The sequence below is a fragment of the Mesoplodon bidens genome, assembly GCF_964165515.1.
Source record: "Mesoplodon bidens genome assembly, chromosome: 3".
In the NCBI taxonomy this organism is placed as follows: domain Eukaryota; kingdom Metazoa; phylum Chordata; class Mammalia; order Artiodactyla; family Ziphiidae; genus Mesoplodon; species Mesoplodon bidens.
Genome location: NC_138178.1, coordinates 10,293,815 through 10,316,025, shown reverse-complemented (window position 1 = coordinate 10,316,025; position 22,211 = coordinate 10,293,815). Strand labels below are relative to the sequence as shown.

General features: G+C 37.1%; 1 protein-coding gene across 3 annotated transcripts in view; it reads left to right on the top strand.

Moving 5' to 3' along the window:
• Nucleotides 1-22,211, top strand: part of LOC308614543 (myosin-IIIa) — a 129,593-nt gene that overhangs the window by 56,748 nt on the left and 50,634 nt on the right. For all 3 annotated transcript variants that reach the window (XM_081228990.1, XM_081228991.1, XM_081228992.1), the window contains 5 exons: nucleotides 86-241; nucleotides 17,809-17,908; nucleotides 19,713-19,829; nucleotides 21,048-21,152; nucleotides 21,260-21,343. In XM_081228990.1, the coding sequence (XP_081085116.1) occupies nucleotides 86-241; nucleotides 17,809-17,908; nucleotides 19,713-19,829; nucleotides 21,048-21,152; nucleotides 21,260-21,343 (562 nt within the window). The remainder of the gene's footprint in view (nucleotides 1-85; nucleotides 242-17,808; nucleotides 17,909-19,712; nucleotides 19,830-21,047; nucleotides 21,153-21,259; nucleotides 21,344-22,211) is intronic.

Below are 22,211 nucleotides of genomic sequence, written 5' to 3'. Positions count from 1 at the left end.
TGTTAGAGCAGTTTTTAGGACTGTGAATGATAAATGCAAAACTCTAACTTATCTAATAATGGCATGTTCCTTTTTGCCAGTGCAGGTGCTTGACTAAAGATTATGAAAAGCGTCCAACAGTGTCAGATCTTTTACAACATAAATTCATTACTCAAGTTGAAGGCAAAGATGCAATGTTACAGAAACAACTCATGGAATTCATTGGTATTTACCAGTGCACGGGAGGCTCAGAAAAGGCCAGGTAATTAAATAGCATCTTTACTTCAAAATCCAAAGATCATCTAAAGAGTCTGACAATTTTATAATGCAATGGTTGTTAAGGTGAGAAAAGAACTCCCTGGTTTAATGATTTAAATTCCCTGGTTGTGGTTTGGAGATAAAGCGGTATTTGAATGAAAAGTGGACATCACATGTTGAGTTGCATCCGGATATGGTAAAATTACTGGCAGCATTTCTTTTCTTTCTTTTTGAATTTTATTTAATTTATTTTTTTTATACAGCAGGTCCTTATTAGTCATCCATTTTATACACATCAGTGTATACATGTCAATCCCAATCTCCCAATTCATCACACCACCACCGCCCCCCCGCCACTTTCCCCCCTTGGTGTCCATACGTTTGTTCTCTACATCTGTGTCTCAACTTCTGCCCTGCAAACCAGTTCATCTGTACCATTTTTTAGGTTCCACATACATGCATTAGTATACGATATTTGTTTTTCTCTTTCTGACTTACTTCACTCTGTATGACAGTCTCTAGATTCATCCACGTCTCTACAAATGACCCAATTTCGTTCCTTTTTATGGCTGAGTAATATTCCATTGTATATATGTACCCCCTCTTTTTTATCCATTCATCTGTCCATGGGCATTTAGGTTGCTTCCATGACCTGGCTATTGTAAATAGTGCAGCAATGACCATTGGGGTGCATGTGTCTTTTTGAATTATGGTTTTCTCTGGGTATATGCCCAGTAGTGGGATTGCTGGCTCATATGGCAGTTCTATTTTTAGTATTTTAAGGAACCTTCATACTGTTCTCCATAGTGGCTGTATCAATTTACATTCCCACCAACAGTGTAGGAGGGTTCCCTTTTCTCCACACCCTCTCCAGCATTTGTTGTTTGTAGATTTTCTGATGATGCCCATTCTAACTGCTGTGAGGTGATACCTCATTGCAGTTTTGATTTGCATTTCTCTAATAATTAGTGACGTTGAGCAGCTTTTCATGTGCTTCTTGACCATCTGTATGTCTTCTTTGGAAAAATGTCTATTTAGATCTTGTGCCCATTTTTGGATTGGGTTGTTTGTTTTTTTAATATTGAGCTGCATGAGCTGTTTATGTATTTTGGAGATTAATCCTTTGTCCGTTGATTCGTTTGGAAATATTATTTCCCATTCTGAAGGTTGTCTTTTCGTCTTCTTTGTGTTTTCCTTTGCTTTGCAAAAGGTTTTAAGTTTCATTAGGTTCCATTTGTTTATTTTTGTTTTTATTTCCATTACTCTAGGAGGTAGATCAAAAAAGATCTTGCTGTGATTTATGTCAAAGAGTGTTCTTCCTATGTTTTCCTCTAAGAGTTTTATAGTGTCCGGTCTTACATTTAAGTCTCTAATCCATTTTGACTTTATTTCTGTGTATGGTGTTAGAGAGTGTTCTAATTTCATTCTTTTACATGTAGCTGTCCAGTTTTCCCAGCACCATTTATTGAAGAGACTGTCTTTTCTCCATTGTGTATCCTTGCCTCCTTTTTCATAGATTAGTTGACCATAGGTGTGTGAGTTTATCTCTAGGCTTTCTATCCTGTTGCATTGATCTATATTTCTGTTTTTGTGTCAGTACCATATTGTCTTGATTACTGTAATGTAGTCTGAAGTTAGGGAGTCTGATTCCTCCAGCTCTGTTTTTTTCCCTCAAGACTGCTTTGGCTATTCGGGGTCTTTTGTGTCTCCATACAAATTTTAAGATTTTTTGTTCTAGTTCTGTAAAAAAAATACCATTGGTAATTTGATAGGGATTGCATTGCATCTGTAGATTGCTTTAGGTAGTATAGTCATTTTCACAATATTGATTCTTCCAATCCAAGGACATGGTATGTCTCTCTATCTCTTGGTATCATCTTTAATTTCTTTCAACAGTGTCTTTTAGTTTTCTGCATAAGGTCTTTTGTCTCCCTAGGTAGGTTTATTCCTAGGTATTTTATTCTTTTTGTTGCAGTGGTAAATGGGGGTGTTTCCTTAATTTCTCTTTCAGATTTTTCATCGTTAGTGTATAGGAATGCAAGGGATTTCTGTGCATTAATTTTGTATCCTGCTACTCTACCACATTCATTGATTAGCTCTAGCAGTTTTCTGGTAGCATTTTTAGGATTCTCTATGTATAGTATCATCTCATCTGCAAATAGTGACAGTTTTATTTCTTTTCCAATTTGGATTCCTTTTATTTCCTTTTCTTCTCTGATTGCCGTGGCTAGGACTTCCAAAACTAGGTTGAATAATAGTGGTGAGAGTGGACATCCTTGTCTTGTTCCTGATCTTAGAGGAAATGCTTTCAGTTTTTCACCATTGAGAATGATGTTTGCTGTGGGTTTGTCATATATGGCCTTTTTATGTTGAAGTAGGTTCCCTCTAGGCCCACTTTCTGGAGGCTTTTTATCATAAATGGTGTTGAATTTTTTTCAAAAGCTTTTTCTGCATCTGTTGAGATGGTCATATGGTTTTTATTCTTCAATTTGTTAATATGGTGTATCACATTGATTGATTTGCGTATATTGAAGAATCCTTGCACCCCTGGGATAAATCCCACTTGAGCATGGTGTATGATCCTTTTAATGTGTTGTTGGATTCTGTTTGCTAGTATTTTGTTGAGGATTTTTGCATCTATATTCATCAGTGATATTGGTCTGTAATTCTCTTTTTTTGTAGTATCTTTGTCTGGTTTTCATATCAGGGTGATGGTGGCCTCATAGAATGAGTTTGGGAGTGTTCCTTCCTCTGCAATTTTTTGGAAGAGTTTGAGGAGGATGGGTGTTAGCTCTTCTCTAAATGTTGAAAGAATTCACCTGTGAAGCCATCTGGTCCTGGGCTTTTGTTTGTTGGAAGATTTTTAATCACAGTTTCAATTTCAGTGCTTGTGATTGGTCTGTTCATATTTTCTATTTCTTCCTGGTTCAGTCTTGGAATGTTATCCCTTTCTAAGAATTTGTCCATTTCTTCCAGGTTGTCCATTTTATTGGCATAGAGTTGCTTGTAGTAGTCTCTTAGGATGCTTTGCATTTCTGCAGTGTCTGTTGTAACTTCTCCTTTTTCATTTCTAATTTTATTGATTTGAGTCCTCTCGCTCTTTTTCTTGATGAGGCTGGCTAATGGTTTATCAATTTTGTTTATCTTCTCAAAGAACCAGCTTTTAGTTTTATTGATCTTTGCTATTGTTTTGTTTGTTTCTATTTCATTTATTTCTGCTCTGATCTTTATAATTTCTTTCCTTCTGCTAACTTTGGGTTTTGTTTGTTCTTCTTTCTCTGGTTCCTTTAGGTGTAAGGTAGATTGTTTATTTGAGATTTTTCTTGTTTCTTGAGGTAGGACTGTATAGCTATAAACTTCCCTCTTAGAACTGCTTTTACTGCCTCCCATAGGTTTTGGATCATCGTGTTTTCTTGTCATTTGTCTCTAGGTATTTTTTGATTTCCTCTTTGATTTCTTCAGTGACCTCTTGGTTATTTAGTAATGTATTGTTTAGCCTTCATGTGTTTTCAGTTTTTACTTTTTTTCCCTGTAATTGATTTCTAATCTCATAGCATTGTGGTCAGAAAAGATGCTTGATATGATTTCAATTTTCTTAAATTTACTGAGGCTTGATTTGTGACCCATGGTGTGATCTATGCTGGAGAATGTTCTGTGCGCACTTGAGAAGAAAGTGTAATCTGTTTTTGGATGGAATGTCCTATAAATATCAATTAAATCTATCTGGTCTATTGTGTCATTTAAAGCTTGTGTTTCCTTGTTAATTTTCTGCTTGGATGATCTGTCCATTGGTGTAAGTGAGGTGTTAAGGTCCCCCACTATTATTGTGTTACTGTTGATTTCCTCTTTTATAGCTGTTAGCAGTTGCCTTATGTATTGAGGTGCTCCTATGTTGGGTGCATATATATTTGTAATTGTGATATCTTCTTCTTGGATTGATCCCTTGATCATTATGTAGTGTCCTTCCTTGTCTCTTGTAACATTCTTTATTTTAAAGTCTATTTTATCTGATATGAGTATTGCTACTCCAGCTTTCTTTTGATTTCCATTTGCATGGAATATCTTTTTCCATCCCCTCACTTTCAGTGTGTGTCCCTAGGTCTGAAGTGGTTCTCTTGTAGACAGCATATAGATGGGTCTTGTTTTTGTATCCATTCAGCAAGCCTGTGTCTTTTGGTTGGAGCATTTAATCCATTCACATTTAACGTAATTATCGATATCTACTTTCCTATTACCATTTTCTTAATTGTTTTGGGTTTGTTTTTGTAGGTCCTTTTCTTCTCTTGTGTTTCCCATTTAGAGAAGTTCCAAGGCATTTCTTGTAGAGCTGGTTTGGTGGTGCTGAATTGTCTTAGCTTTTGCTTGTCTGTAAAGCTTTTGATTTCTCCATCGAATCTGAATGAGATCCTTGCTGGGTAAAGTAATCTTCACTGTAGGTTCTTCCCTTTCATCACTTTAAATATGTTATGCCACTCCCTTCTGGCTTGTAGAGTTTCTGCTGAGAAATCAGCTGTTAACCTTATGGGAATTCCCTTGTACATTATTTGTCATTTTTACCTTGCTGCTTTCAGTAATTTTTCTTTGCCTTTAATTATTGTCTGTTTGATTACTGTGTGTCTCGGAGTGTTTCTCCTTGGGTTTATCCTGCCTGGGACTCTCTGCACTTCCTGGACTTGGGTGGCTATTTCCTTTCCCATGTTAGGGAAGTTTTTGACTGTAATCTCTTCAAATATTTTCTTGGGTCCTTTCTCTCTCCCTTCTCCTCTGGGACCCCTATAATGTGAATGTTGTTGCGTTTAAGGTTGTCCCAGACGTCTCTTAGACTGTCTTCATTTCTTTTCATTCTTTTTTCTTTATTCTCTTCCGCAGAGGTGAATTCCACCATTCTGTCTTCCAGGTCACTTATCTGCTCTTCTGCCTCAGTTATTCTGCTATTGATTCTTTCTAGTGTATTTTTCATTTCAGTTATTGTGTTGTTCATCTCTGATTGTTTGTTCTTTAATTCTTCTAGATCTTTGTTAAACGTTTCTTGCATCTTCTCGATTTGCCTCCATTCTTTTTCCGAGGTCCTGGATCATCTCCACTATCATTATTCTGAATTCTTTTTCTGGAAGGTTGCCTATCTCCACTTCATTTAGTTGTTTTTCTGGGGTTTTATCTTGTTCCTTCATCTGGTACATAGCCCTCTGCCTTTCCATCTTGTCTGTCTTTCTGTGAATGTGGTTTTTGTTCCACAGGCTGCAGGATTGTAGTTCTTCTTGCTTCTGCTGTCTGCCCTCTGGTCTGGATTTGCTTAGTTCTGGTGACTGGGAAGTCCAAGATCAAGGCACTAGCAGATGTGGTGTCTGGTACCCAATTCCTTGTTCATGGAGGGAGAGAGCTGGCAGCATTTTTTAAACAGCCTCATCAGAACAAATAATGTAAACTCCAATAGATGATTAGTATTGGCTTATATTTTCTTGTATTTGTCTCCTTTTCTGTGAAGTAAGATATCTTAGATTTGGGATTTAAAATTGAATGTAACACTTGAAATAGTTTTTTACGCTAGTATTTTTTGGTATCATTTTCCCTGGTTGAATTATATTCAAAAATCATTTTTAATATTTTATTTATACTTCCTATTTTGATTTTTAATGATCTATTTATAGTTTTTATAATATTGAATATGTTTACTTATAGATAGTATATATGTTTATTTTAGGAAATTTAGAAGCTACAGAGACATGTACAACATAAAATCAATCAATTATTACATTTTAATCTATAACCTTTTAGTATCTTATGAATGGAAATACATTTAAAAACAAAATTAGAATATATGTGTCCTGGAGCCTGCGTTCTTTCACTGACTAGCAAATACCCATGTCTTTAAATATCCTTGTACCACAAATTTTAAAAAAATTTTATTTTTTATTGAAGCATAGTTGATTAACAATGTTGTTTTAGTTTCAGGTGTACAGTAAGGTGATTCAGTTATACATATACATGTATCTATTCTTTTTCAATTTCTTTTCCCATTTAGGTTATTACAGAATATTGAGCAGAGTTCCTTGTGCTATACAGTAGGTCCTTGTTATCTGTTTTAAATATAGCAGTGTGTACATGTCAATTCTAAACTCCCAATCTATCCCTCCTTCCCACCCTTCTGCCCTAGTAACCATAAGTTTATTCTCTAAGTCTGTGCGTCTGTTTCTGTTTTGTAAGTAAGTTCACTTGTATCATTTTTTTTAGATTATGCATATAAGAGGTATCATATGATATTTGTCTTTCTCTGTCTGACTTACTTCACTTAGTATGAAAATCCTCAAGTCCATCCATGTTGCTGCAAATGGCATTATTTCATTATTTTTAATGGCTGAGTAATATTCCATTGTATATATTGTACCACATCTTCTTTATCCATTCATCTGTCGATGGACATTTAGGTTGCTTCCATGTCTTGGCTGTTGTAAACAATGCTGCAGTGAACATTGGGTTGCATGTATTCTTTCGAACCATGTTTTTCTCTGGGTATATGCCCAGGACTGGGATTGCTGGATCATATGGTAGTTCTATGTTTAGTTTTTTAGGGAACCTCCATGCTGTTCTCCATAGTAGCTGTACCAATTTACATTCCCACCAACAGTGTAGGAGGGTTCCCTTTTCTCCACTCCCTTTCCAGCTTTTATTTTTTGTAGACTTTTTGATGATGGCCATTCTGACTGGTGTGAGGTGATATCTCATTGGAGTTTTTATTTGCATTTCTCTAATAATTAGCAGTGTTGAGCATCTTTTCATGTGCCTCTTGGTCATCTGTATGTCTTCTTTGGAGAAATATCTATTTAGATTTTCTGCCCATTTTTTGATTGAGTTGTTTGTTTTTTTGATATTGAGCTGCATGAGCTGTTTGTATATTTTGGAGATTAATCCCTTGTTGGTCGCATTGCTTACAAATATTTTCTCCCAATCTGTACCACAAATTTTTAAAATTGCTGTACAACATTCTCTTGCATGACTATTCAATGATTGATTTAAATAACCCCCTATTATTGGGCATTTAGGTTGTTATTAATTATTTTTAATTCTAATAAGTAACACTGTAATGAATAGAGTTGTATACAAATCTCTTACTACTTCCGTAAGATAAATTCCTGTAGATGGTATTGTTAAGTCAAAGAATAGTCTTTTGTAATTTAAGCTTATTCATGAAAATCCTATTAATTGCATGTCAGGAGCATATCACTGTTTAGGGAGCTGGGAGAAGTGCATAGAAAATAGGGCATGACCTAAAAAACCAGTTATATTTGAATTCCTGTTGTGGTTTAATATATTTAATTCCTATTTCTTTAATGCCTACTATGTGCAGGGCATTGTATTAAGACTTTATATCTTGTGATTTTACAACAACCCTGAGGGAAATGTTTTATGATCCTCCATTTTCACAGCAAGAAGAACTGAGGTTTGCAGAGGCTAATTAACTTGTACAAAGCTGCACAGGTAACGAATAACTTAGCAGGGATTCAAATCCTAATCCCAATGACAAAGCTTTATTCCCATGAATGGCGAATGATTGTGGCCAATTTTGAGTCCTTGCCTAAGTGAGTTTACAGCCTTGCTGGAGAGACCTTCAGTGAGGAAAAATTTAAGTTGTGAGTGGAATAGAGTGCCAGAAAGAAGGAACTGGGCATGTAGTTTCTAGTGAGGAGGAGGTTGGTTGTGGGCTCCTAATGCCCATCTTTGTATCTTTGTGTGGGTATAGCTCCACAGTCTGCTACAATCCCATCCTTCCCAAAGCAAATGGACAAACAGCAAGCAAACAAACAAGTAAAAAACAGAGATTGATGTGTACCAATATTGTATAGGGTGTCCAATGTTAAGAACTGTGAAGGATCTGAGATTTTATCCTACTTGCAAGCTAATAAGTTGACCTGCCAATTTCAAGAATGCTGGCAGAAGAGACCCTTGATCAGAGACAGAGGCCTTTATTATGCACAGTTAAGCCCACAGCATGAATTTTACATTCATGTTGGTTGTCCTTGCCCTATAAGTCCTAGGGGTGATGTGGAATGGCCTTGGTAGATGGTGTATACACAGTGGGTTTGCCTCACAGTTTGGGAACCCTGAGCTTGAGAAACTCTAATCTTTTAAAGGGGTTGCTAGCAAATCTGCCTAAACTTTGGCCTGGAGCAGACTTTATCTTTACTATTCCGGACAGCAAACAAAACTTCCATGTGTCCTGGAGGGAGACACTATTTTTATATATATGTTTGTATAGCAAACATGGCAAATATAGTCTAGAACAAAAGCTAATACAAGAGATGAAGAAATGTGAAAGACTCATGGAGAATTGCCTCCCAACATTCAAGCATTATAAGAATGGTTGAACCACACAGTATTTAGATTAAAAGCCTGGTGCTCTAAGTTCTAGGGATTAAAAAAAATTATTGAAAACTACTATATATTGGACACTGTGTTAGCCTAAGCTCAATACTTCTGTTTGAGTCACAAAATATATTCTTCGTTATCCAGTTAAGAATTCAGAATATGCTTTCAATATGAGAACTCAAGTCTTACTCAATTATGGAAAAATTTCAGTCATTATTCCTTTAAATATTGATCCTCTCTCATTCTTTTTATTTTCTGCTTCTAAGAGATAAATATCGGAATGTCCTAATTTACCTTAAATGTCTTATAATTTCTCTTTCATGTTTGTCATCGGTTTACCAATCTCTGCTGCATTTTAGATAATTTCTTCAAAATTGTTTTCCAGTTCACTAATTCTCTCTTAGACTAGGCCTAGTTAGAGCTATCCTACATACTGATTTTTCATGTCAATATTTCTGTGTTTTTCATTTCTAGAATTTCTCACTGTTTTATTTTTTTAACCATTTATTCTTTCATCATATCTGACTTTTATATCTGGCCGTTCATATCTGGCTAATTTCTTTGTCTTTTTTTGTGAATATAATTCTTTCCTTTTTCTCTTGATCTTATACTACTTAGCAGTCATTTTTTGATTTGCATTTTAACAAGATTGAAATGTCCTTATGAATGAGTTCATTTGTTTCCTCAATATGTGGTTTCCTTCTGTGGTTTAGAATTTTAGTTTGCTCTCCCATCTTTATTTTATTATTTTTTTTTATTTTTTATTTTTATTATTATTTTTTTTTGCGGTACGCGGGCCTCTCACTGTTGTGGCCTCTCCCGTTGCGGAGCACAGGCTCCGGATGCGCAGGCTCAGCGGCCATGGCTCACGGGTCCAGCAGCTCCGCGGCATGTGGGATCTTCCCGGACCACGGCACGAACCCGCGTTCCCGGCATCAGCAGGCGGACTCTCAACCACTGCGCCACCAGGGAAGCCCTATTTTATTTTTTAAAATATTTTATTTATTTTAAAATATTTCTGGGCTTCCCTGGTGGCGCAGTGGTTGAGAGTCTGCCTGCCGATGCGGGGGACACGGGTTCGTGCCCCAGTCCAGGAGGATCCCACATGCCGCGGGGCGGCTAGGCCCGTGAGCCATGGCCGCTAGGCCTGCACGTCCAGAGCCTGTGCTCTGCAGTGGGAGAGGCCACAGCAGTGAGAGGCCTGCGTAACGCAAAAAAAAAAAAAAAAAATGTGTAGCTGAGCTGGGTGACGATGACATCTGTCACTCCAGTCATCGCCAGAGCTGATCTGCTCATCTGGCTGACCCGGCTGGTGTGTGCTCCTTCCCCAGCATCATTTCAAAACTGCACGATTGGTCAAAGGGGTCAAACTGCAGATCAGTAAAAACTAGTCTTCCAGGGCACACCAGTGAGAGCCTGTATGCCCATTGGTATTACCAGTTGTGACTTTGTTAGTGGAATTTAAAGATGGATAAGGAAACTGAAAGAAAACCATTGATTAATATTTCTGTTTAACAAAGGATTTCTGTACTACCCCAGTGGCTCCTGAATCACCTTAGAAGATGGAGCTTGATATTTACCAGAGAATATTTAACCAAAGTAAAAGCAAATAAAGCTGTTGGTTTACAGCAGTACAACTGAATAGTAAGGATAAAAGTTTAACAGGGAGCAGCAAGAGTTGTTTCTTTTTTCAGTGTGTAGAACTGAAATACAAGTGAAGCTGTACTAACCACCCCTGAGGTATTTGTGACCTTTGACAACACGGAAAGAAAATATTTGTAGTCTGAAACTATGTCTCTCCAGTATTATGGAGTAAATGAAAAATATAATCTGGTTAACAAGCTGTACTTTTCACAAGAGGACAAAAATCTTATTGGAAGGATTCTGACTTTGCCTTCTCCAAGTCTCACAGAAATTAAATATTTATTAAAGTAACATTGGAAATTAATTCTGTAAAATGAAGGCAAAAGGAAAATGTAAAAAGTGTAAAAGTATCTTGAAAGATAGGGTAATGATGAAGATTGGACAGTTTCCTTTGACAAATAATTATTTATTCATTTATTCATCCTGCACATATTTACTGAGTACCTACTATGTCCCAGCTACTATTTTAGGTGCTTAGGCTACATTAATGACCAAAAGAGACATGTATCAATGAGAAGATGTAAAATATTTTCACAATTGATGATTCTTTTTATTTTCATTCATAGAATACACCTTAAAAATAGTTTTCCTTAATCATTCATTACAACCTTAATAGCTTTTAAAGTGTTTAACTCATGAAAAAAAGCTTTTATAAACTAATTTATGCACCTGAATTAACTCTGCATGATTTGTGTAATTTCAAAACCCTCGTGAAAAAATACAGCTTTGTCCATTAATCCGGTAGTATTTGAAGCAATAACCAATGCTGCATGCTTGATTTTAACATATTCTCCTTCAGAAATGAATCTGTCCAGACATATCTGTCCTAGCTGAAATGATCTTTTTTGTTTATAATTTATCGTTAACTCTTCCATCAGAATGTGTGTTCCATGTGAGCAGGGACTTTATCTGTTGTCTTCATAGCTTTATCCCAACTCCTAACAGTGCCTGAAACATATTAGATGCTCCAGAAATTTAAGTATTTGTTAAATGAATGAATGCAGTAGTGGATGTTGAAACGTACAATTTAAGGCTCTACCTAGTGTGTGTGTGTGTGTGTGTGTGTGTGTGTGTGTGTTTAGGGTGGGAGAAGTTTAATGAATCAGAGCAGGAATGGAGATATCATATTAATAACTGGGTTTGTTGAGATTTTGTGAACACATCACAAACTTGTTTACCTCACTTTTCACAATTCTTAAAATTAAAGGGAATTGGACTATTTTATTTAACTGCTTTTCTCACTCTTACACCCTATGATCTTATATGTGGTCAATTGTGTAGTTTTTAAAATATTAAGTATTCTTGATGCAACTAACCATGCCACTTGAGGGAGTATAAATGTGAGTCCTTCATTCATGCTACTTTGTCGTGACAGCTGTAACTGTCTTTTTTTTTTTTTTTGGCCCCATTGTCTCTATTATGTTTAAGACCCAACCAAGTGACAGCAATGCTGCCAGTGCTTTCTAGAGCAGTCTATTGTGATGGCTGTGTCCAGCAGTCATTGGTGATACAGAAATACAGATACGCGAGAAATGTAAATAGGCAGTCCCCATGGCCAGGGGACTTCTACGGTTAAACTGACCTCGTGGAGAGCAGCGCCGAACTCTGAAGCAGCGGGAGATGGGAGGGGAGTGTGCTGGCCCCGACATATGCCTGACACCATGTGCCTTTTCACCACGTTCCTCCAGCACCTGACTGAGCATCAGCTCTGTTACCTGTAAAATCAGCCTGAGCACTGCAGTGACACAGGGAGGAGAAACAAAGAAAGGAAGAGTTGTTTGCTGATATGATGCCCATTTCTTGCTGAGATACTACCATCAGGGTATACATAGGACTTAATAATACATACAATGAAGTCTTTCAAAATTAGTGATGCTCATGAATCCTCCATCAGCAAGACCTGGGCCCACATTTTCTCACTCCCTGCTCAGTTTATTGCTGAGTTCAGTGTCATGTATTTACAGTTCATGCTTGAGGAGGGTAGAGAGGTCACCTCTGGGACAAAACGAGAGTGAAGACAACTAAATATGAAATAAATAGAAATTAAATATATAATTCAATATAAATATTAAATATAAAGTAAATGAGGATTAAACCTATGATCATAAAGGCAATAATAATAATAATAAGAAGAAGAATTTATTAACCATAGCAGGCCCTGAATGAATCACTTTACATGTATTATTTAATCTCACAACATCCTTGTGAAATAGCCATTATTATTTCCATTTTATTTCTGAGGAAGCAGAAGGCCACATGGCTAGCCAGTGGTAGGGCCACAGCTGGAATAATAGTAGCAATTATATATAAGGCATTTCCATATGCCCATTTTAAATGAGAGTTTTACAAGAAATAATCCATTTTGCTTATCCTCACAAAATCTTTTGTTATTTGATCTGAGCATTCAGATTCTAGAGCCCAGCCTCTTAACTGCAACGTTGGTGTCAGTAATTCCATGATCTAAACAAAGGAAGGGAGCTATACAGCTTCAGAAATAACTTTTGATTTTCTGTATAACCACCTCAGAATTTAGTTCAATGTAGAATAATTTATCAGTCAACCCTGTTCCTCACTGGCTTTATGGCCATTATTGCTGCCTGCTTGGCCACTCCCCATATACCTTAGCCCCTCTACTCTGTAACTGGAGAGAAATCTAAGTAAAGGAGCTATGCTCTAGAATAGGGCCAAAGCATCTTCTCAAGTCCCCTGATGAAGTCTTTATGAATGGTAAAACCTAGTTTTTCAAAGTCATGGAAAAGGACTTTTTCTCTTCAGAATGAAGCAGACAGCCATACGCTACAAGAGTATACCTATCAGTATACAAACTTCGGTTGACAGAGAATTCCAGGGTTGGAAGAAGCAACAGAGATGATATGATTCAGCTTTTTAAATATTGTTAGTCTAGGTAAGATTATTAGCTTCCAACATTTTTTGGTGATAACATGTCTTTTTTAGGAAATGGTGATAGTGATAAATTTATCTTCCCAAATTAAAAGAGACAAGCCTAAAACTTGTGTGTTCAATACAAGATTGCTCTCTTAGTATCTCATGGTATCTCATATTCAGTGTTCTTTGAGTTTCAAGAGTTCTTGATATATTAGACATATTAATTCTTTGTCCATCATACATATTGCAAATATTTTTCCCATTTTCTCTTTTACTTGTGTTTTATTATACTCATATTAAAATTGTATTGTCAAATCTCTTCCATTTTTTAATTCTCCTTTCTATCTTTTCATACTTACAAATTCATCTGTATCCCATTACTACACAGCCGTTCTTTTGCATCTTCTCCTAGAACTTTTATGATGACATTTTAAATCTATGTTTGTTAATCCATCTGGAATTAATTTTTACATAAAGTACATGATTCCCAAAATTTTAACCAGCTGTTCCAGCACAATTTCTTGAATTTTTTTCTTTCTCTACTAATTTGAAATGCCACATTTATCATCTAATATGTTCTTAGAATAGATGACCCTGAATTGCATTCACTACTTGAAGTTTAACTTTTCTTGGCTTTCTTTACCTAGTGATAATGTTTATTTCTAGAATATAGTAAAATGTTTTTTTTTCTTTACTAAAACATGCTACTCCACTGTATTGTTTCCACACTCTGCCCTTTGATTAAAATATTCCGTTGGCTTCCCGTAGTGCCTGGAGTCCAGCCTCACCACAGACGACTGTCCCTCCTGCTGTTTCAGCTGCAGGGCTTGTGCTTGGGTCCAGGCTCCTTGTCACCAACCACTCCTTGTCATTCTCCAGGAACAGTCTTTGGATTGGATGCCAAATGGACCCATAAAAACAGATGGAAAATTCAGGGCTTCACTTAAATACATAATTGGATATCTTTCTCTATTTTCTTAAAAATCATATGTCATATGAGCTTCTTTGGAAATAAGGGGATATGAAAGATGATTCTTGTTGAATTCAGCAAATGTGGAGACCAATTATGGGCAAATCCTGTGCCAGAAATTGTGGGAGATATGCATTCACTCATTCATTCAACTAATATTTATTGAGGACCTACTGTGTTCTCAATCATCTCCTTGTTCCAAGGACACAATGGGAAACTAAAGACACATAGTCTTGTGTATGTTGGAGCTTGTATTGTAGTAAGGGATTCAAATATTAGCTAAATTATCTACACAAATAAGTTCATAATTACACATTTTTGTAAATGCTATAAAAATTATTATGGAAACATCTAAGAATTTCAAGTAGGAGTAAAGCACTGTTCATATTATTAGATACAAGTCCTTAATCAGATATATTATTTGCAAATGTTTTCTGCCAGCCTGTGACTTCACTTTTTATTCTCTTAACAGTGTCTTTTTTTAATAGTTTTTTTTTACTTTATAAATTTATTTATTTATTTATTTATTTATTTATTTATTTATGGCTGTGTTGGGTCTTCATTGCTGTGCGTGGGCTTTCTCTAGTTGTGGTGAGGGGGGCTACTCTTTGTTGTGGTGCACGACCTTCTCACTGCGATGGCTTCTCTTGTTGCAGAGCTGGGGCTCTAGGTGCGTGGGCTTCAGTAATTGTGGCACATGTGCTCAGTAGTTGTGGCTCACGAACTCTAGAGTGCAGGCTCAGTAGTTGTGGTGCATGCACTTACTTGCTCCGTGGCATGTGGGATCTTCCCGGACCAGGACTCAAACCTGTGTTCCCTGCATTGGCAGGTGGATTCTTAACCACTGCACCAGCAGGGAAGTCCCAACAGTGTCTTTCACAGAACAGAAGTTTTTCTTTTTTTAAAAAAAAATATTTTTGGCTGCATTGAGTCTTCATTGCTGTGCGCAGGCTTTCTCTAGTTGTGCCGAGTGGGGGCTAATCTTCATTGCAGTGAGCGGGCTTCCCATTGTGGTGTCTTCTCTTGCTGCGGAGCATGGGCTCTAAGTGTGCAGGCTTCAGTAGTTGTGGCGTGCGGACTCTAGAGCACAGGCTCAGTAGTTGCGGTGCACGGGCTTAGTTGCTCCGTGGCATGTGGGATCTTCCTGGATCAGGGCTCGAACCCGTGTCCCCTGCATTGGCAGGCGGATTCTTAACCACTGTGCCACCAGGGAAGCCCAGGAGTTTTTCATTTTAATGAAGTCTACCTTATCACTTTTTTCTTTCATGGACGATGTTTTGGGTATTGTGTCCATACACTCATTTCTACACCCAAGGTTATCTAGCTTTTTTCTCCTATATTTTCTTCTAGAAGTTTTATAGTTTTGTATTTTACATTTAGACCTATGACTTATCTATTTATTTATTTTAACATCTTTATTGGAGTATAATTGCTTCACAATGGTGTCTTAGTTTCTGCTTTATAACGAAGTGAATCAGTTATACATATACATATATCCCCATAGCTCTTCCCTCTTGCGTCTCCCTCCCTCCCACCCTCCCTATCCCACCCCTCTAGGTGGTCACAAAGCACCCAGCTGATCTCCCTGTGCTATGCGGCTGCTTCCCACTAGCTATCTGTTTTACATTTGGTAGTGTATATATGCTATGACTTATTTTAACTTAATTTTTGTGAAAATTTTGTAAGTTTAGTGTCTAGATTCATTTTTTTTTTCTGCATGTGGATGTCCAACCATTCCAGCACCATCCTGAGGAACTTTACAGTCTAGTAAAGGGAGTAAGATCTGTACACAAGTGATTGACTGAAATGACTTAACTAAGATGTCTGTCCAGAAGGGTGTACAGAATTATGCTGAGGGTTTAAAACAGGTGGCATTTGAGGTAGACTGTGAAAAGTTTCATCACACAGATGGGACTGAGGAGGAAATTAAAAGACAAAGGACTGGCTGCTGTGGTGTGAGATGAACTGTAGTGGAGGTGATGGTGGTGAGAAAGGTTTGGTTCTGGATTGGATTTGATGAAAGAGCTGAGGGGATTTGTACACAGGTTCCAGGAGGGGTATGAGAAAGAGTCAGGAGCCAGGGGTCAGGCTGACAAGCAGCTGAATGGATCACCATGGGCTGAGATGAGGGTCGTGGGCAGGAACAGGTTCGGGACATGTTAAGTCAGCCACTTTCACAGCCAAGTGAAGCGTCGAGCGAGCAGCTGGGTGCTTAGGTCTGGAGATGAGCAGAGCTGTCAGTGCACGAGTGGTATTTAAAGTGATGAAATCAGGAAGTACATGTTGATAGAGAAGAAAATAGCTCTAAGGACCGAAGCTTGGGAGACTCAAAAATGTGGCAATAGCAAGATGAGGAGAAACCAGAAAAAGATACCGAGACGGGGATGCCAGCGAGGTGAGGAGGAGAATCCAGAGCAGGACAGAAGACACCAAGACTAACGTGCTCAAGAAGAGTTTGTGCTGCCAGTAGGTTCAGTAAGATGAAGACTTAGAATGGATCGTGGGACTCAGCAATGTGAAGAAGGGCACTGTTGTCCTTCATGGAAGCCGTTTCCGTGCAGTGTGATGACAGCCCGCCTGACGTGGGTTTTCTTAATGGGTGGAGTGAAATTGAAGAAGTTAAGTATAGGTAATTCTTTTGAGGAGTTTTGCTATAAAGCAGGGAAGTGGAACTGTAGATGGAGGAAACCAACTCAAGGACAGGTGGTTTGTTTGATTGTTTGTTTCTTTTGAGGAAGATGTTGTAACAGTCGAGAGGGAGAAATGAGTGATACAGGAGACAAAGAGGACCCAGCAGGAGTGATATCCTTGAGTACGTGAGAGGAGATGGAATCGAGCGCACAAAACGGGATTGGCCATAGGTAGAGGGGGGACCGTTATCAACAGTGACTTAATTCTCTAAGCAATGAGAAACCATTACAGTTTGGTGGGTAAGTGGTACGATTCTTATCAGCTTCGTAATCTGCGTGTTCCTTCCCCTTTCACTAATGGACAGATTCAAATGCATAACAGTCTGCCCAAAAATAAACACTGAAAATGCAGTTATGCTCAAAACAGAGTGGATTTCATGTCCAGAAAAGTTGAAACAAACCCTTGTGTTTACCTCAGCAACTTCTCCAGACCTTATGTCAGATCAAGATCTTTACGCTGTTATTGAAATTGCTGAAATGTTTCACTTTGAAAATAAACTTCCTGGTACCTGAAATCAATTTTCTGCATACACTTTACCTTTGAAAAGTCCCCAGTGTGGCTTATTTTGTATTCCTCTTAAATTCTGCTGAATAATAATTTTTCAAATGATCATTCCTTGACTACCAGTGGGCTAACACTACCTCAGACAAAACTGGAAATCTAATGAGTGAAAATCGCTCCAACTCACCACTTTGTAACCGATTAAATCACACATCAGAATTTAGAGGAAGCTTTAAAGAATATTATATATCAGGTAGTTCTTGATGGAAATAATGAGCTCTTTTGATCATCCATGAAGTAAGTTTAATGTGTTGCATTTTCCCAGTGAAGAGGAGAAGACAGATCAAATACATGAGGCTGTTTTCTGGTAAATTGTTATCGTTGAATTTAGCAAATCAGCTTCTTAGATGTTTTCCAGTTTCTTAGTATCTAAATTTGACTTTTACTATGATTAGTAATAAGTTCTCAAGTCAGAAAGGATTTTCTTTTTTATTTTCTTTTTTATTGCTTCTCAGGCATGAACGTCTTTACACCAAGAAAAGTAACTTCAGCAGATCTTTAATTTCCAGCCTCAAGGATGTAGATGATTTAGCAACCCTAGAAGTTTTGGATGAGGTAAGAAACTCAGCTTAATTAAACTTAAACATTCTGTCTATTTAAAAAAATTTATAGAAGTGGTTTGAGCAGGAGGCTCTTTGAATAGCATCTGTAGGTTTCATGCTTTCTTCTTCTCTTAGCTTCTGATCATCTCTCCTGTCTTCGGTTTTACTGTGTGTAACTCACATTTGCAGATCTCTCCAGCCTGGTGTCAACTTTTTCTTTTTTTTTATATTCAAATTACAAACATGCTAGTTCCCACAAGCTTGAGCTGCTTAGGTCCAAGACCCCTGCTTCCCCTCAGTTCTCCCCAGGAGTCTCAAAGGGGTGAGAGCAGGAGGCTCTTTGAATAGCATCTGTAGGTTTCATGCTTTCTTCTTCTCTTAGCTTCCTGATCATCTCTCCTGTCTTCGGTTTTACTGTGTGTAACTCACATTTGCAGATCTCTCCAGCCTGGTGTCAACTTTTTCTTCTTTTTTATATTCAAATTACAAACATGCTAGTTCCCACAAGCTTGAGCTGCTTAGGTCCAAGACCCCTGCTTCCCCTCAGTTCTCCCCAGGAGTCTCAAAGGGGTGATTTGCTTCCTACATCACCATCTCAGTGGCAGGACCTAAAGCCTCGAAGATACCTTGGGAGCCTGTTACCACGGTCAGTGGACCCCTCGTGGGATCACATAGCCCACGTTTTCGGGAAATGAATTCTGCTTGAAACTTCTTATCCCAATGACCTCAGAAATATTTCAGACATCTCTCATGAAGTTACCAGTCCAAGCCAGTAAATTATAATCTCATCCTCTTTTTCCTCATCACCTTTTATTTCAGATAATCACATCATTAGAGAAATAATAAGGCTCCTTTTCAGTAAAGGTTGGGATCACTACCCTGCCTGATTCACAGGCTTTTCTTTTTTTAATACGTCTGATACATTCCTGAGCATTTTGCTTAAAAATGTAGCAAATCAGGAGGCATATTCTGAACCAAAGTAGTCATTTGGTAAATTTGGGGCTGCATAAACAACTCAAGTACTTCCTCAGAATAATCTTTCTTGAGAACCTCAAACATCTTGTAATCAAATAGTGTCTGTAAGCCAGAGATTGCCAACACCTTTATGAATCTTTGTGTATCAGATTTTCCAATGATGTGAAATCCTAAGCTTGTGGATTATAAAGAAGGCTTTACTAATCATATTGCTGACCTACGTATTAAACACTGGGTTTGTTTGTTTCTATTGTCTGTGTTTTATTTTGTTGTCTCTTTTTTGACCCAAGATCTTTTGGTCTTGTGTCATATACTATAATGATGATGTCTGGCCCTGTTAAAATTGATTCCATGTATTCATATGATTTATCAATTGTGGAAGTTACTCTTCTGTACTTTTTACTCTGCCTCAAAGCCAAACATTTAAGCAAAGGAACTAAGACGTTCCACAGAGCCATTGAATAACCTTCATTTGGAATAAAATCATGTTCACTATATCTTCTCTTCCCTTTTCTAGTGTTCTTTCTCTTTACTTCAGCTACTGCATTTACTTACTTCCTTGAAAGCACTGTGTATATATAATCCCTGTAACATAGAATATATTCTGTGGAAAACACAGGTAACAATGACATCCCTCTACAGCTCTCGAAAGAAAAGAAAATACCCATCAAGGGGAAGGATAGTTGCTGACAGGAGGTTACACTTCTTACTCTCAATACATCTATTTCTTTCTGATCCTTCCTCTAGATTCCAGATGTTTTATTTCTTATCATTTACTTTTAAAATGATAGTTGACCATCAATGATTTTTAACAAAAAGAGATTACTTTTATTTCGTTATAGAATACAGTCTCAGAGCAACTTGAGAAGTGTTACTCCAGAGATCAGATTTACTTCTATGTGGGAGACATACTCATTGCTCTTAACCCTTTTCAGAGTCTGGGTCTTTATTCCACAGAGGTATGTGGTGTGGCTTGTACACATTTTCTTACTTTGTACAAAAATTTGTACTCTTCAAGTATTTAAATTAAATTAGTTTTATTTTATCTAATCCTTTGAATAAACAGTTAAATAATCATTGTTAAAACATAGAGATAGGAAAAAACAGAAGATGAATCGATCTGGATGCAGTTTGTGGTCTTTGTGTGAGATATGTTAATTACTTCTTGTCATTGGTAATTGGTAACTGGTCCACACTACATATCATATCAATAAACAGATGCCTAAAAAGTATAGACTTAATGTCTACCTCTGAACCAAGTATAGGAGAGTCAAAAGTAAAATTACATTGTATATGTAGGTACTATATACTTAATGGCTGTAAAACTCATCATTATGAGTTTAAAAATTCCTTCTGGTTAATTTTTTAATATCAGACAATATGTTTTATGAATATAAGCACATAATTATCCATTATTCACCCCTAATGTTTAACTATAGAATAGTGTTCTGGAGTTAAGCTAGGCTGTTTTTCATTTTCAATTAGATCCATACTCTTCTAGCTATTTGTGTACTCTAGGATATTATATTGTATTATAATATTATATTACTCTAGAATAATACTGTGCTTAATATAATTTTTTTGTGTGAAAAGTATGTAATTCTCTCAGTCTCTACCACTTTAAGATTTACAAGAATAATGGCGTATTTATGAGCCTTGACCAAGTTTTAGAAGACCTGGGCTTTAGCACAAATTCTGCTATCAATTAACTGAGTGATCTTGGGCAAAGCAAACGAGAAAGTGTATGTTAAATGATATGAAAGGAAAAAAGTAGTGATTGTATCTCATACATTATTATATCCAAGGAATAGTCAACAAAATGATACCTGATTGTCTTATTTATAAAGTATCTGCTTATTTAAGGAAATCATAGTATTTTGAAACTTTAAGTTCTGCTTTGGAAGTGGTATGCACTTCCAAAAGAGTCTTCCTTTAAATACCACTGCCAAAGTGATGTCATATCATTTTTCCCTGTTGTTTTATGTCAAACTTTTATTTTACATAATTGTCCATGATTTGTGCATGTATGTGTTTATGTAATATGGATGTAATGTTTTGGTGGTATGAAGCTGTATTTTGATTCACCTTTTGCTTTAAAAATTAGCACTCTATCCGTAAATAAATAGGGTTTAAAAAAAGACAGAAGCCTTACAACACATGTTCTTTTTAACCTTTAGCATTCCAAACTGTATATTGGAGCAAAGAGAACTGCCAATCCTCCTCACATTTTTGCCATGGCTGACTTAGGATACCAGTCTATGATAACATATAATTCAGATCAGGTAAGGAGAATCTCACATTTTTAGAAATTCTCCTCTTAGTTTCTCGTGTGTCAGCTGAATTTGGTGAGGATAAAGTCTTCTTACAGTTTCCTTTTCTCACTGTGCAGTGCATTGTGATTTCTGGGGAAAGTGGTGCTGGAAAGACTGAAAGTGCTCATCTCTTAGTTCAGCAGCTGACAGTGCTTGGAAAGGTATAATTTAATTTTTCTCTGTCCTAACAGAAATATTTATTACACTTCAGAATTTAACTGATTAGGTTAATATTTATGAATTTCCACACTTAGTAATGCACAGAAATTATAACACACCTGTTTTCCTTTGTGAGTTTAAAATATAACAATACAAAGAGCATATGTTTTGTTTTCAGCAAATTCTAACTTTTCTCACTCTTAGTAGGCAAGGCTTTTTAGCGGTGATTTTCTCTCTTTTTTGCCCTAACGTACTCGTTGAATGCTTTCCTTACTTCCTCTTCCTTTGTTACCAGCAAGATAAAGGGGAGTCAATATACAAAAATTAATTATATTTATATATTATATACATACTAACAATGATCAGTTTAAACTTAAATGTATCATTTATATTAGCACCATAAAACATGAACTATTGAAATCTAGATCTTACAAAACATGTGCAAGATTTGTATGCTGAAAAATAGAAAAAGTTGATAAAAGAAATCAAAGAAGACCTGAATAACAGGAGAGATATGACATGTTCATGGATTAAAAGACTCAATATTATTAAGATGTCAGTCCTCCTCAGATTGACCTGTAGATTCAATGTAGTTTACAGTAAAAATCCCAGCAGGATTTTATTTTTTAGAAACTGACAAACTGAATCAAAAATGTATATGGAGGGGCTTCCCTGGTGGCGCAGTGGTTGAGAGTCCGCCTGCCGATGCAGGGGACACGGGTTTGTGCCCCGGTCTGGGAAGATCCCACATGCCGCAGAGCGGCTAGGCCCGTGAGCCATGGCTGCTGAGCCTGCGCGTCCGGAGCCTGTGCTCCGCAACGGGAGAGGCCACAACAGTGAGAGGCCCGCCTACCGCAAAAAAAAAAAAAA